At 39.5% G+C, this 14,987-nt stretch overlaps 1 protein-coding gene across 4 annotated transcripts in view; it reads right to left on the reverse strand.

Moving 5' to 3' along the window:
- kif21b (kinesin family member 21B) overlaps positions 1-14,987 on the reverse strand; it is a 183,830-nt gene that overhangs the window by 54,164 nt on the left and 114,679 nt on the right. For all 4 annotated transcript variants that reach the window (XM_041196211.1, XM_041196212.1, XM_041196210.1 and 1 more), the window contains exons 17-23: positions 13,526-13,594; positions 12,271-12,500; positions 10,203-10,353; positions 7,035-7,226; positions 5,681-5,782; positions 3,438-3,600; positions 1,111-1,171 (exon numbers count right to left, since the gene is read on the reverse strand). In XM_041196211.1, coding sequence (XP_041052145.1) covers positions 1,111-1,171; positions 3,438-3,600; positions 5,681-5,782; positions 7,035-7,226; positions 10,203-10,353; positions 12,271-12,500; positions 13,526-13,594 — 968 coding nt within the window. The remainder of the gene's footprint in view (positions 1-1,110; positions 1,172-3,437; positions 3,601-5,680; positions 5,783-7,034; positions 7,227-10,202; positions 10,354-12,270; positions 12,501-13,525; positions 13,595-14,987) is intronic.

The raw sequence follows: 14,987 nt of genomic DNA on the forward strand, positions 1-14,987 counted from the left end.
TTAATACAAATGCAGTAAAAATATACAACAGGCTTCCGTTGCATAACGAGCAGATTAATGCCATTCACCCGGTAGAGATAAGATCAGGTTCCAATTAGGTATGTCCCATGAGAGCAGCATGAGCAAACAAAGGGGAAATATCAGAGAGGGCTTTGCAGTGGGCCAGGTCCCCAGTAGTAACTTTTTATTATTGGCACTCAGCAGAGGAAAAACATAAAAAGCTGTTGGGAATATTTTACAACCATATCAAAAGCCATGGTATGCTTGATATTAAAATGCCTTTAGAGCTACCAGCAACATTAAAATATACTCCAATACTGTTTGAAAACAATGGAAACTATTTTGCACGCAAAAAGCTTCTCAGGATTTTGGTAATACAAGCATGGGGCTTACTGAGGCATTTATGTTAATTCAAATCCTTCATTATTTTACACAAATCACTTCCTTTTAATCTTTTTTTTTTCCCCTTGGGAAACAAATCTCAGAAGCCAGTGCATCAACATTTCAGAATAATTTATACATTAAATAAACTATTGCTGAATTTCTGAATGGAAGCATTTTAAGCCTTTTTCTTTTCCTCCCCTTCTTGGGAGTATAGTTCCATGGGCATCGAGTGCTCGCTTGTCCACAGTCAAATGACCATTCTTCATTTGTAAGGTTAGGTGAAGGGTGTCAGCAGACACCTTTGACAACAGCATCCAATCCTGTCCCCAACCTAAATACATACGCAACTGCATGCACACCCATCAAATTTGCCGGATAGCAATAAGAACTGGGAACCTTGGACAATTTCTGCACTCCCTCCATCCTATAAGTTGATGAGGACAATTATAATATCCATGCTGTCGCCATGGCTGAGTTCTAACTTTGGGTCTTCTTGACCTGTAGCTACTTGCTGCCTCAATCAATTCATTGGAAGAGCTGAATATACATTATTAAGCTCATAATTTCTACTGACATCTTGCTGATGGTTCCAATACAGTACTATCCATATGATTCTTGTCTGGTGCAGGTCATCAGTGATAGCAATATACTATTTGGAGAGTACTTCAGTTAAGTAATTTATGCATGAATAATAAAGCTTGTTATAAGCACTTCTGAAAAGCTTACCTGCTATCTAGCACTGAGCTGCACTCAGATATTTCCTCATCACTGCTGAGCTCTCCATTTTCTGAAAGTCACAAAGGTTAGATATAAAGAAAAGCTGTGAGACACTTCAAAGTCTCTCATTAAGATTGTGTCCCATAATTCACCCATGAAAACAAAACTCATATATTTAGTCCTGTGGTCTTACTGCTTCAACAATGCAAAACCAGGATATTTTTCCATTGGTATAATGTATACCAAGAACTGAAATCAAGAAAGCTTTGTGTTCAAAATGTGAAGACTTAAAAAAAAATCTTTGGAGAACTATGACAATCCTTTGATTAAAATCCCATAAATTTGTAATTACATGTAAAATTTTATTTGAATTTTCTGACCACACCTACATACATTGCTACTTACATGATTTTTACTGTGCCAAATGGTCAATTCTCTGATCTACCTATTTCAAATCGTAAAAAACATCTTACATTCAACGTGTCAACAGTGCATCGTTCAATTGTTACTGTAGATGCAGAAAATTTGAAACACTGTTTTTTAATTCAATCATGGGTGTGAGTGTTGCTGTCCATCCCTAATTGCCCTTGAGAAGATGGTGGCGAGCCATCTTCTTGAATTGCTGAAGTCCATGTGTTGTACTTACACCTACAGTGTTGTTAGGGAGGGTGTTCAAAGATTTTGACCAAATGATTGTGAAGGAATTTGTATTTCCAAGTCAGGAAGGTGTGTGGCTTGGAGAGGACAAAGACACCTGCTGCCTTTATCCTTCTGAGTAGTAGAAATTGTGTGTTTGGAAGGTGCAGTCAAAGTAGCCTTGGCAAGTTGCTGCAGTGCTTCTTGTAGAAGGTACATGCTGCAGCCACTTAATGCTGGTGGTGAAAGGAGTGAATGTTGAAGGTGGTGAGTGAGATGCTGATCAAGCAGGCTGTTTTGCCTTGGATGATGTTGAGCTTCTTGAGTGTTGTTGGAGATGCACTCATCCAGGCACAGTATTCCATAACACTCCTGACTTTTGTCTTGGGGACAGTGGACAGGTTTTGGGGAGTCAGAAGGCAGGTCATTCGCAGCAGAGTTCCTAGCTTTTGACCTGCTCTTGTAGTCAGTATTTATATGGACTGGTTCAGTTAAGTTTCTGGTCAATGGTAACCCCCAGGATATTGACAGCGGGGGATTCAGCGATGGTAGTATCGTTGAATATCAAAGGGTGATGGCTAAATTCTCTTTTGTTGGAGATGGTCATTGCTTGGCATTTGTGTGACACAAATGTTCCTTGTCATGTATCAGCCCAAGTCTGAATGTTGTCCAGGTTTTGCTGCATAAGAGCATGTGCAGCTTCATTATCTGAGGAGTTCTGAATGGAAATGAACACTGTGCAATCATGAGCGAACATCCCCAATTCTGTCCTTAAGATGGAGGGAAGGTCATTAATGAAGCAACTGAACATGGTTGGTCCTAGGCCACTACTCTGAGGATCTGCTGCAGGGATGTATTGGGAAATGATTGGCCTCTAACAACCCCAACCATCTTCCTTTGTGCTAGGCATGACTCCAACCAATGGAGAGTTTACCCCTGACTCCCATTTACTTCAGTTTCGCTAGGGCTTCTTGGTCAAATGCTGCCTTGATGGCAAGGACAGTCACTCTCAACTCATCTGTGGACTTCAGCTCTTTTGTCCACGTTTGGATGAAGGCTGAAATGAAATCTGGAGCTGAATGGGCCTGGCAGAACACAAATAGAGCATTGGTGAGCAGTTTCTTGTTGAGTAAGTGTTGCTTAATAACACTGTCTATGACACCTTCCATCACATTGCTGATGAATGGGAGTAGACTGATGGTACAGATTGGATTTGTCCTGCATTTTGTAATCAGGATATACTTGGGCAATTTTCCACATTCTTGAGTAGATGCTAGTCTCATAGCTGTACTGGAACAGCTTGGCATAGCTAGTTCTGGAGCACAATCTTCAGTATGACAGCCGAGGTATTGTCGGGGCCCATGGCCTTTACTGTATCCAATGCCTTCAGATATTTCTTGATATCACGTGGAGTGAATTGGATTGGCTGACAACGAGCATCTACAATGCAGGGATGGGGGGGCTCAAAAGGAGGCCACAATGGATCATAAACTCACCACTTTTCGCTGAAGGTGGTTGCAAGTACTCAAGCCTCTCCCAGTTCAATCCAACTGTGATGAAAAATTAAACTAACCAAGTGTGGAAGCATGGAATAAAATATGCAAAACCATAAATCATAGAGCCTTTGGGCTATTTATAAATATTTCATTATAAAATATATAAACCCCAAGAGATATTGTGATCGGTAGAGAGCACACTACCTTGTGAAACACTTTGAAGCAATGTCTGTAGTTCAGGAATAGACTCAGCTTTTTCCCTTAACATGTTAATCAGCTGAGTTGGAACAGAATCTGTCACATCTATTTGCTTTAATCGACCTTCCAGTAGCTTGATCTGTGCCTCTTTTTGAGCCACCTGCATGCCCTGGAGTTGAAAACAATAAAAGAGTGTAAGTCAATATAAAAAATGCTTAAAATTTTTCAATACATGAACCAATCCCAGATCATTTATGTGAGGCTTCAAGGGACTCATTAGGATGACATTCTGGTCTGTTAGTGCTTTGCTAGTCCATATCTGCAAACCATTGCCAAGAACAGTGTCAACCATTTAAATTGCTAAACTGTTAAGTCAGTATAAATGAAAACTCCAATTTGAATTTTATCCAAATCTCAGGAACTACAGGGCCTTAGATTATATCATTTTATCCTGCCTATGTTATTAATTAAATAATCCAAATAAATTTAAATACTGAGCTGCCAATTTGAATTTTATCCAAATTTCAGGGACTACAGAGCCTTAGATTATATCATTTTATCCTATGTTATTAGTCAAATAATACAAATAAATCTAAAGACCGAGCTGCCCAGCGAATTAGCACCCAATGTCACCTAGCAACCAGTGACGTACTTTATCAAGCGGTTTCCTCAGTTGGGTGTTCCTGGCATGAAGCAATGATCATAGTTGAGAAATCATGGGAACAGTGCCCTTAATTTTTCTACCTCTAATTAAATAGATGGGACATCAGGCAGTGTAGGCCCATAAATTCCTAGCCAGACTTCCCTGTAGAGCACTGTCCCATACTGGGAGTGCTGAATTAGGTTATCTGTCAATATAGGGACTGCTTGCAATACAAAGTCTTTCTCCCTGTCTTCAAATTGTATGTGTTTTAAATAATTTAGTAAATGTTAAGAGGAAATATGACTTTGTAATGCTGCCATTCTACCTTGGGGAATTAATACTTTAAACAGTGCCCATAAAAATCCATCAGCCAAGGCTACATTTTATTTATTTTTCATAAGCATGTTATTCTTGTTTTTTCTCCACTCATCAATTCTTTACCTTCAACTCTGACAGACATTAATTTCAGAACAATTGCACAGATACCAGATGACTTTCAATGTCTCACGCATATGCCTATTAATTCGAATTGTCCCATTCAATGAAACTTGTGTGAATCCTCAAAAGGCAAGTTTAAACTTAATGTTTTTGGACCATAGGAATTTCTCTAGGTCCCATAGTGAATGTTTGTATCTCTATTACTTTGGGCCCTGCCCCCTTCCAACCAGTGACAACCCATCAAAGCTCCGCATCCTATCATTTACCCTACTATCAAATGGGGCAGTCTGTCCGTGATCTGCCCAATCTATTCCTGCATGTGGCCAACCTGCTGCTTGTTTTGAGCAGGCAGATGGCTAGCAGGATGCATATGAGGCCTGGCCGTTAATATGGACCTGGGCAGGTAGACTGTGTGTCCCAATAGCTTCATCTTTGGGTGTTAAGATTTCCCTTTACATCTCAGCAGGATACCTCAGCCCATGGACATTGTAGATCAAGCCTAATTCTGCCTTCACTCAATGTACACTCATCCAGCTAGGGTTTATTAGAAAGTGATCAGAAGCATGTGGCGCCATAGTTGATTTTAGTACTACAACCATAATTTCGATCAGCTAAGTCATCACAATGACTGACCCTGGGATCTTCTTGATCTACGCTGCTCAGTTGTTTAGCCTACTGAGTCAATGGAAGGAGCCATAAGGATATATTCATACGTGAAGGATTGACATAAATCCAACATAAAGTCATGTCAGCCAGAACTCGTTATGGGATCTTGAAAATACCATCCAGAGAATTAAATGCTGAAAAGCACGGGATCATCCCAAATGTATCATGGAATAGTACACTTTCAGGCTATGTGGCTTAATCACAAAACAAAACAACCATTTACTTTGCTGTTCATCACATGTCACTGCATGGAAAATAAAGGCGCCAATGCTGCTTCTGTCCCCTACTGTTAGCATGAACTGGCTAAAATAAAGATTTGTCCAGGTGAAATGCTAGTTAGTACCATGGAAATGTATCAGATCAAGGAGTGATATGAAAGACTGAAACTAATTGGTTTCAATAAAAATACTTTGTTTTCTGACCACTTTACAGTCCCTAGAAAACAGTTAATCAGCAGTTTCTCTTTTACACATATAGAAGATGTTATAGATGAACCTCTAACCTTGTCAATAGACATTTTAAGAAAGTGATCCAGCAGATGACGTGCTTCAGCCAAGGAACACGAACTAATGACAACAGAAGTGTCTGTTGAATTAATTTCATCCTGCAAAAACATTGAGAGAGAAGTCAATTTAAAACAAATGGCTACTGGTGAGGACCCTGAGGAGCCAATGTACATAAGCATCTTTTATTTAGGTCCACTCCATTGCTTTTGCAACAGTAATGCTTTCCATTCAGAGCAGACTGGCAGTTGGATGGAATAATTGCTTCTCACCATAATGGTCATTCCATTGCAGAATAGCAATAACTAGTCAGAACAATAACAGGATTTTGAATCTTTGCATTTAAAGCAATCTGTAATTTTCATTTCTCCCACTCATTCAAATTATATTTTTCTCCTATTTTGGATCGCTCCCCTTCAAGATCATGCAAAAGTTCCCAACAAGCAACCAACCTATCTTTGGGCATTTGCAGAATGTCAAATTCTACAAATTAACTTCAGTGAAATTTTTGGGCAACCTCACCAACTCACAATCTGGAATTTCTACATTACAACAGTGACAAAGCTTCAAAATTACATAGTTGGCTGTGAAACACTTCAGGACATCCTGAGGTCGAGAAGGTGCCATATACCAGTGAATGCAAGTCTTGCTTTTTTTCTTGAGGAGGAGAGATCCACAGCATCTGTTTGAGGTGGCAACTGTCACTTGGTTTCACAGTATGATGTATCTGACCACAGGTCATCTATTGGTTTACATGGACTGTGTACATACTGTGGACATTAGAGTGCAAGATAGCTCTTGTAACTTGTGTTAGCTTTACTAATCTGTATATCTGTAAAGGTTTAGCTGTGGGTGCAGGAATATCATAATATAGCTCATATTTTCTTGTTTAATAAATGTTTTATTCCTTTGCTAAAGTTCATCAGCTGACTCCTGTGACTCTGTTCAGTGACTCTCCACTTATCTAAACGAACAAATAAAAGTTAGGATCTATCAAACCGGGTTCCACCCTGGGGTTAGGCTTGCCCAGTAGTAACATCAGCTGGGATCATAACACTCTCACATTTGTGTTTTTCTTTCTATTCCTCTCCTTTCTTTTGTTCCCTCTTTAAAGGCTGTTCATCTTTACAATTTCTAGTTCTGCTGAAGGGTTACTTCTGAAACAAAAACTTGCCTGTTCTCTCTCTCTAGATGCTGATTGACCTGCTGAATGTGTCCAGCACTTTTTATTGTTATTTTGAATTTTCAATTATTTGCCTTTTTATTTATACATATCCTCATTGTAGATACCCATTTTAGATTCTAAACCGGGTGTTATATGCCTACCCCACTCCAAAACCTTAGCCTGAATACCTTGGTCTCCTCGATCTGCATTATGGTAGCTTGGCATTCAAAAATGCTGTCATTAATATAATCGATATTCGCATTTAAGGCCTCAAGTTCCTCATTTATTTCCTGGATGGACTTATCTTCTGGATTTTCCTTTAGAATCCGTTCCCTTTTCCCAAGTAGCATTTCATGCAGGCCATTTAATTCCTCTCGTTTCTGCAAAGGAATAGCAGACATTAATAATTTAATTTAAATTCTACGGCAGTTGATAAAGGTTAAGCAAAATAGTTTTCCCATTATTGCCTGTCATTACAAAATTGATTTCTATTGGTTAATACAGACATACGTCTTCATGAATTAAATCTGAACAGCAATAATCTAAGATACTGCAATGCCACACCTCAAAACAGTCAAATTTCAATTTCTCGATAGTCACACATGGCAGTTTTAACAAATATTCTATTAAAAATGTGAATATAATCAGCTTTAACCAAAGATTCAACAGCTTCCATAATAATGATACATGTAGATCTGAGCCTTTCACTTCCAATTTTTTTAAGATATTGATTTTGTTTGTTTAATCCAGGGGGTGGAAAAGGGAGAAAAAAACATGTTCCTTCAAAATTTATCATTGTTTTTGGTGAGAGAATGCCTCTCGGTATGTGGGAATTGAGTTACCCTGTCTCCCATTTAGTTTAGCAGTTCCTGTTTAGTTTGGAAGGGTAATTGTTCTTCAAAAACTAAATTATCTACTGGGCTGTTTTAAACTAGCTGTAGATTACCATATCACTTAGTTACCTTGTTCATATATCACAATTCTTTCTCCTTCTTGTGTACGATAAAGTCAAAGCTGCTAATATGGCCGAGTTTCAGTAAGCCGTGTTGCAGGTTTCACCAGGAAGTGAACTTTCCCCAGACATAACAATACTGTCCTCAGTATTTGTATTGGCAGACGTACAACACACTTTGGATTTTGGGCAGTTGAAACTTAGAAAATAGGAGGAGTAGGCCATTCGGCCTCTCAAGTCTGCTCCGCCATTCATTATGATCATGGCCGATCATCCAACTCAATAGCCTGCTCCCACTTTTTCCCCATATCCTTTGATCCCTTTCGCCCCAACAGCTATATCTAACTCCTTCTTGAAAACACACAATGTTTTGGCCTCAACTACTTCCTGTGGTAGCAAATTCCACAGGCTCACCACTCTCTGGGTGAAGATATTTCTCCTCATCTCAGTCCTAAATGGTCTAACCTGTATCCTCAGACTGTGACCCGTGGTTCTGGACTCCCCCACCATTGGGAACACCCTTCCTGCTTCTACCCTGTCTAGTCCTGTTAGAATTTTGTAGGCTTCTATGAAATCCCCCTCATTCTTCTGAACTCCAGTGAATATAATCCTAACCGACGCAATCTCTCCTCATACATCAGTTCCACCACCCCAGGAATCAGTCTGGGAAACCTTTGCTGCACTCCCTCTATAGCAAGAACTATAAGGAGACCAAAACAGCACACAATATTCCAGGTGTGGTCTCACCAAGGCCCTGTATAATTGCAGCAAGACATCCCTGCTCCTGTACTCGAATCCTCTCGCTATGAAGGCCAACATACCATTTGACTTCTTTATTGCCTGCTGCAACTGCATGCTTACCACCTTCAGCGACTGGTGTACGAGGACATCCAGGTCTCATTGCACATTCTCCTCTTTCAATTTATACTGATTCAGATAATAATCTGCCTTCCTGTTTTTGCTACCAAAGTGGATAACCTCACATTTATCCATCCACATTATACTGCATCTGCCATGCATTTGCCCACTCACTCAACTTGTCCAAATCACGCTGACGCATCTCTGCAATTGCTCACAGCTCACCCTCCCACCCAGCTTTGTGTCATCTGCAAATTTGGAGATATTACATTTAGCTCCCTCTTCTAAATCATTAATATATATTGTGAATGGCTGGGTCCCAGCACCGATCCCTGCAGTACCCCACTAATCACTGCCTGTCATTCGGAAAAAGCCCCGTTTATTCCTATTCTTTGTTTCTTGACTGCCAACCAGTTTTCTATCTATCTTAATACGCTACCCGCAAGCTTATTTTGTTCAAGATAATTTGAGTTTGTACTCAACTGATTAATTTTAGTAGTCAGTAACAATGCACAGCCTACATTCCCCAAAGATACAGTTGAAAGTGATCCAGCAGCTGTGTTAACTGATTCTGTGTTATCTCGGCTTTGCTGCAGTTTAAGCATCTTGACTTTTGATAGTTACTCACTTCAAACAACCTCAACATTTTTTTTAAACTTGTGTGCCTAACTGCACATAGATTATTTATATAATTATGGAAAAGGAAAAGCCTTTAAACATTAACACTAGGGGCAATACCATTAGTTAGACTTGACCTTGCCTGTTTAATTGCAATGACATTTTGCGCCCCAGGCCGCTGGAAGTGTGAGCCAGTAATGTTGCAGTGAGTAACAGGGCAAGCAACAGTGCAATTCCTTAACCAATCAGATAGAAGAACTGTAAAATTAACAGTTCAAGGACTGAGAAGCACATGTAAATTTGATTGGGTAAACTCAATGCCAAATTACTGAAAAGAAGTACAAAAATGTTTTAATTTAAACTGTTTACATTTTTAAAACCTCCAATGAAAATTCAAACATGAAGAAATGAGACTCTATACTTTAATTTTCAGTGCCAGAGAAGCTAACAGGTAGCAATTAACATTTAGACTGCAGTATGTCTGACAGCTAACCCAAGTTTAATTAAATGTGTACAGACCTTAAATGGCTCTAAGACAGACTCCTTGCATCACTTCAGCCTAGTCGTAATTTTAAGTGGCGAGTTTAGTTTGTATCTACAATGCAAAAACAGCAGCTCCACACTTTTGTATTTCAATGGTGAGCCAGACTCAAAGGTGAGCCAGACAGTGAGGTGCCACATTTGCGAAATTAACACTGGAGCTCCACATCTGAGAGAGCAACTTTTGGATTTCCATGTGTAACTGTGCTGCTGTCCCTAGCCCAAATTTGCTGTAGAAATTGTTCCCTAGCAGCGGCAAACGCATTATGGCCCTAGGGGCAAGAGTGATTTCAGTTTCAGAAGCAGAGCATATATACAAATGGAAAACAGTATTGCAAAAGCCTGGAAAGCCACTCAGCATGTTTGTGTGATAACTTAATATGAATACCCCGAGCAGACGATTCATATCTGCTTCCAAGTTGGAAATAGTCATTCTCTGCATCACAATGTCGGTTATTCTGCACTCCAGTGCCTGCCATTTTAGCCGAGCTGCCTTAGAGAGACCCTCACCAACTCCTTTTTTCTGGTATTTGATCTTTCTGCAGAATAAAAGCAGTCAACAAATTCAATTTAAAAAACCCTCAGTACAAACACTAAAAGATTTACAGTTGGTTTATGTTATTAGTAGGTGTCAGGGATAGAGGGAACATGAATATTGTCACTTGTTTTAGGGGAGAATTATCCGGTCGGCGAGCAGGGGCGAGGCCCACTCACTGACACATAAAATGACGTGTGGTGATGTCGGGCGGGCGGGCGGGTGTCCCGACGTCACTGCCCGTCATTTAGATTTTCAGTTCGGCTGCGCGCCTGCCGAGTTGTCAAAGGCCTATTAAGGCCTGTTTAAAATTAATTAAATCAATTAATTGAGCTGCCCGTCCAACTTAAGGTTGGCGGATAGGCAAAGAGCCCAAGCGGCCTTCGCATTTTTCATGGAACCTCATCCACGGGTGGGATGAGGTTTAATGAAGTGTTGATAAATTAAATGAACTTTTTAATTAATGTTCCTTGACATGTCACGGATCATGTGACACTGTCACATGAGGGGACGTCTTAAAACTATTTTTTTTCCAATTCTTTATTTAAATTTTTGAACCTTAAACAAATGTCCCTGAGTCACCTCTGTGCTTCAGGGAGATTTCTGCACTCTTTTGTGCAGGCCCAAACTCAGGGAACCACCCCACCCGCCCGGGGAGCGTTCAGCGCTTCCGGGTGAGCGTCATGCTGGGCGGGCCTTAATTGCCCCCCCTTCCCCCCCCCCCCCCCCCCCCACCCCCAACGTAAAATGGCGGATTGGGTTTGCGCTCACTCCCGCCCACCCCCACAGAACCCCCTCCAATGCAAATCACAATTGACACAATCACAACCACTGCGTCATCAATGTACATACGAATTAATGCAACGTGATTCATTAGCAGTCAAACTGACGTAGTTGAATTGAGCCCTCTCACTCCAAGGGTATTTTTTCCCTTTCATGTACATTCTTTTGATCCAGCCTGAACCAGATGTTATATCACAAAGGCTTAGAGCAATAGAAAGTTTTGTGTTAACCATTCACTTAATTCCATGTATTAAATCCTCTGCAGCAAAACGAGGAGGGAAATAAATGGTAGAAAATAAATTGTAAAAATAATCCCAGTGCTCAACGAAATGTAGGTCAAAACTACTAAAAAGAGAAAATTAAAATTGAAAGGGAAGCCACATAAGGGGAGATGTGGGATGTCCAATTTATACTATTTGATACAAGTAAATTGTTTAAGTCTATTCACCATGCATTCTATTCATTTTCTTTACAATTACAAGTGCACAGCTTTTTCGACAGTCTCTGCCAAATCAAGTTACCTATCTATCATCAGAAGTGACAGTTCATTATTATAAAAATCCTCCAACAGGATTGTTATATATGAAATTCAGGCCACCCTGCACTCAATTATAAAGTTGGTGTGAATAGTTTTTATTATTCATTCAAGGGATGTGGGCTTCGCTGGCTAGGCCAGCATTTATTGCCCCTCCCTAATTGCCCTTGAGAAGGTGGTGGTGAGCTGCCTTCTTGAAGTGTTCCAATTTATGTGGTGTAGGTACACCCACAGTGCTGTTAGGGAGGGAGTTCCAGGATTTTGACCCAGTGAATATTTAGCTCTCTAATACTATGCAAAGCCAATAAAACAACGTGTTAAAACTATTCGTTTTTACCACAGGGCTTAATTTAAAAAAACATGTTTTACATTTCTATGTTGTTCATCTTCCAATTTTGTCCTTTGCCACCAAACATTTAATGATGCACAGAAGTAGTGGGAAAGAAAGAATAATCCCAGTCACTGTTATCAGATGTGTTTCATATCCCCCTGATGTGGGATGCTGATTTCATTACATCTCATAATACTAAAATATTTCTTAGGTTAATTAATTCCTGTCAATGTTGATTTATTTTTCATTTTTTAAGTTGCATTACTGATTACCTTGCTGCCCTAGTTCCATTCACCACAGAAACTGTCTCATTCCAGGCTGCGTTTAACTTTCTGTTCCACTGCTTAACAATGTTGGATACGGATTTGGAGGCAGATTCTGGTTCTGAAGATGTGGTACTGGCCGAAAGCTCTGTTCCAGAGTCCAGAACATTCTGCTTCCGGGTTACACGCCCAGCGACTCGGTTGGACATTGGTTTGGCTAATCTTCGAAGAGCACTAACCTAAGTAGAACAAAATGAAACAGAAAATTGACAAAAATCATGTAAGATGCAATGAATCTTTTAAAGGAGGAATCTCTTCATTGATGCTTCCTAATGAAGTACTTTATCTATCACCAATACCCATTTCAAAATTTTTCTTGATGTAAAATAATCTGAATTAACCTTCCCATTGAAAGTATAATTTTTTTTGGAGCATTTCTCAATGTCACTTCCCTGTCTTGGGAAGTGACGCTTATTGAGTCTAGTATAAAAGATTTTGTAAAAGATCTAAATCTTAGGAATGAGTGCTCTGGTCTGAGGTCAAACAATGTTTTATTTCCATTATAAAATCTTTGCAAACTGTTTATGTATATAAGTAAAAGTTTATTTTTCCTTCTTAGAATGTTTCAGCCAAGGCTTGAAGTGGGTTCTTTCTGCAGCACTTCAGTTTCAAGGTTCTCAGCTGCTGGGAAATATAGTTATACGAAAAGTCAACAAGTTTCATTGTAGAATAACATCATTTTTATAAATACTGATTAAATTATTGCAATTATTTGGTAAGACAACAGCAAGAAAGGTGGCATCTTTCTCACAAATGTTCAAATGCTTGAGAATAGGTCAGAACATTTGTGCACCGAGTACATATAAACACTAATACTGGACCCTTTGTCTGTCTCACAATTTAGATTGTGTCTGGTCATTCCACTTCCTTCCATAGTTAAGCTCTGCAGCCTGTCTGATATATTAATATAAATGCTTAGTATATTTGTGTCAAATGTCTTTGCTCACTAGTTTATTTGTGTTATTAAGCTGTTTGAATCATATATAGAGGCTCAACACAATAAAAAATGTTTCTAAATTACCACAATTCATATAAATGAAAGAACAATGAAGCTAACAAAATAAATTGAATAGCGTAAGAAATAGAACAACATACATGAGCTTCTGCTTTACGGTGTTATAAAGAACCCAAACAACTATTCAAAGACGTATTACATTCACATTGACAAGGCCGGTTATTTGCAATCTGGATCGTGAATTCATACCTCTTGTGTTTTTCTGCGTAGTACAATTTCTTGTTGCCGTTTTTGAGACTCCAAAGCCCTAATTTGGAACTGAAATGAAAAATTATATCAGAACCCTCAGAACTAACAGAATAAACAGCAAACTTAATGGCAAAATGCCTGAAAGGTTAAATTGATAGCTGGTAACTGTCTCCACCATCTTCCCACTCCAACTTCAATCTGAATCCAGAAAATTGGAATGACATTAAACTGATCCACAGATTCTTATTTCTTATAATAGCAATTTTAAAATATTAATAAAACTGTAATTTCAACAGCTTTCTATTTATCCGGAAATTTTTGTCAGGTCAAGTATTTTTCAATTAAGCAATTTACCTTAATTTGTACCAGTGGATTTACTTGACCTTAGTTGAGCGCCAGTCAATCCAGAAAGCTGTTTTTCACTGCTCCTTAACAAATATGTTATAGCTATTCAGGTGAAAAACATCAGTGTTGGGAATGAGTAATTTTTCCATTAACTTGGGACTCCTCCTTTTTATGTACCACCTCTGAGTAACAGGGGGCAGAATCTGTAAATGGGGGCGCCTGCCTGCGCCTGCTCCCACCCAAACCCCTGCCTCCTCCCCACAACTCCCAATGGAGAGAAAATTCTCCCCAGGGTATTGTTGCCTTACCTTCTGCAAATACTTTGCTAAAACTAGCTGTGAGAACATGTGGGAAAGTTATCTAGAACAGCAAAACTCTGCTGGTGATTTTCTTTTCCTCTCTGTGGTGAAATGTTTGGCCGCTACTCAACACTTGCCCCAACTTTCCTTGCCACCAATGCATAGCCAGCAGCTAATTCCCTACCAGCAGTTTTCAACTTAAAAACTAAAACCTATTCCATGTGTTAGAGTTCCAATGCTGTTGCAGTGGTGCATCATGAACACTCTGGATATCCACTATCAGCATCAAGTGTTCCTAAAGCAGATTAACCTCAATCTCACAACAGCCACCCTTACTGCACCAATTAGGTCAAAATCCTTGAACTCCCTCCCTAACAGCACTGAGGGTGTACCTACAGCATATGGACTGCAGCAGTTCAAAAAGGTGGCTCACCACCACCTTCTCAAAGGTTATAGGGATAGGCAATAAATGTTGGTCTAGTCAGCAATGCCCACGTCCCATGAAAGAATTTAAAAAAAAAAATGTTTCCATATTAGCCAACCATATTGGCTGTGTGTGAAAGTGATAGATTGTGAATGGTTTTCTGCAGTTAATCTACATATCCAGCCACCTGAATCACTGCTGAAATTAATTGTACATATAACTTGTTCATCTGACAGAAGTTAAAATAGTGTCATTCCATCAGACTAAAATAAGTTTAAAACCTGTTCCAGTGGTGAAAGTAGTGTACTGTTCCACTTTGTCATCTAGCTCACCATTTTCCACCAACTCCAGCATGATGGCACCACCAAACAAATCTTCTCCTCAACCCACACCC

This window comes from Carcharodon carcharias, chromosome 9 (genome assembly GCF_017639515.1).
Source record: "Carcharodon carcharias isolate sCarCar2 chromosome 9, sCarCar2.pri, whole genome shotgun sequence".
Lineage (NCBI taxonomy): Eukaryota > Metazoa > Chordata > Chondrichthyes > Lamniformes > Lamnidae > Carcharodon > Carcharodon carcharias.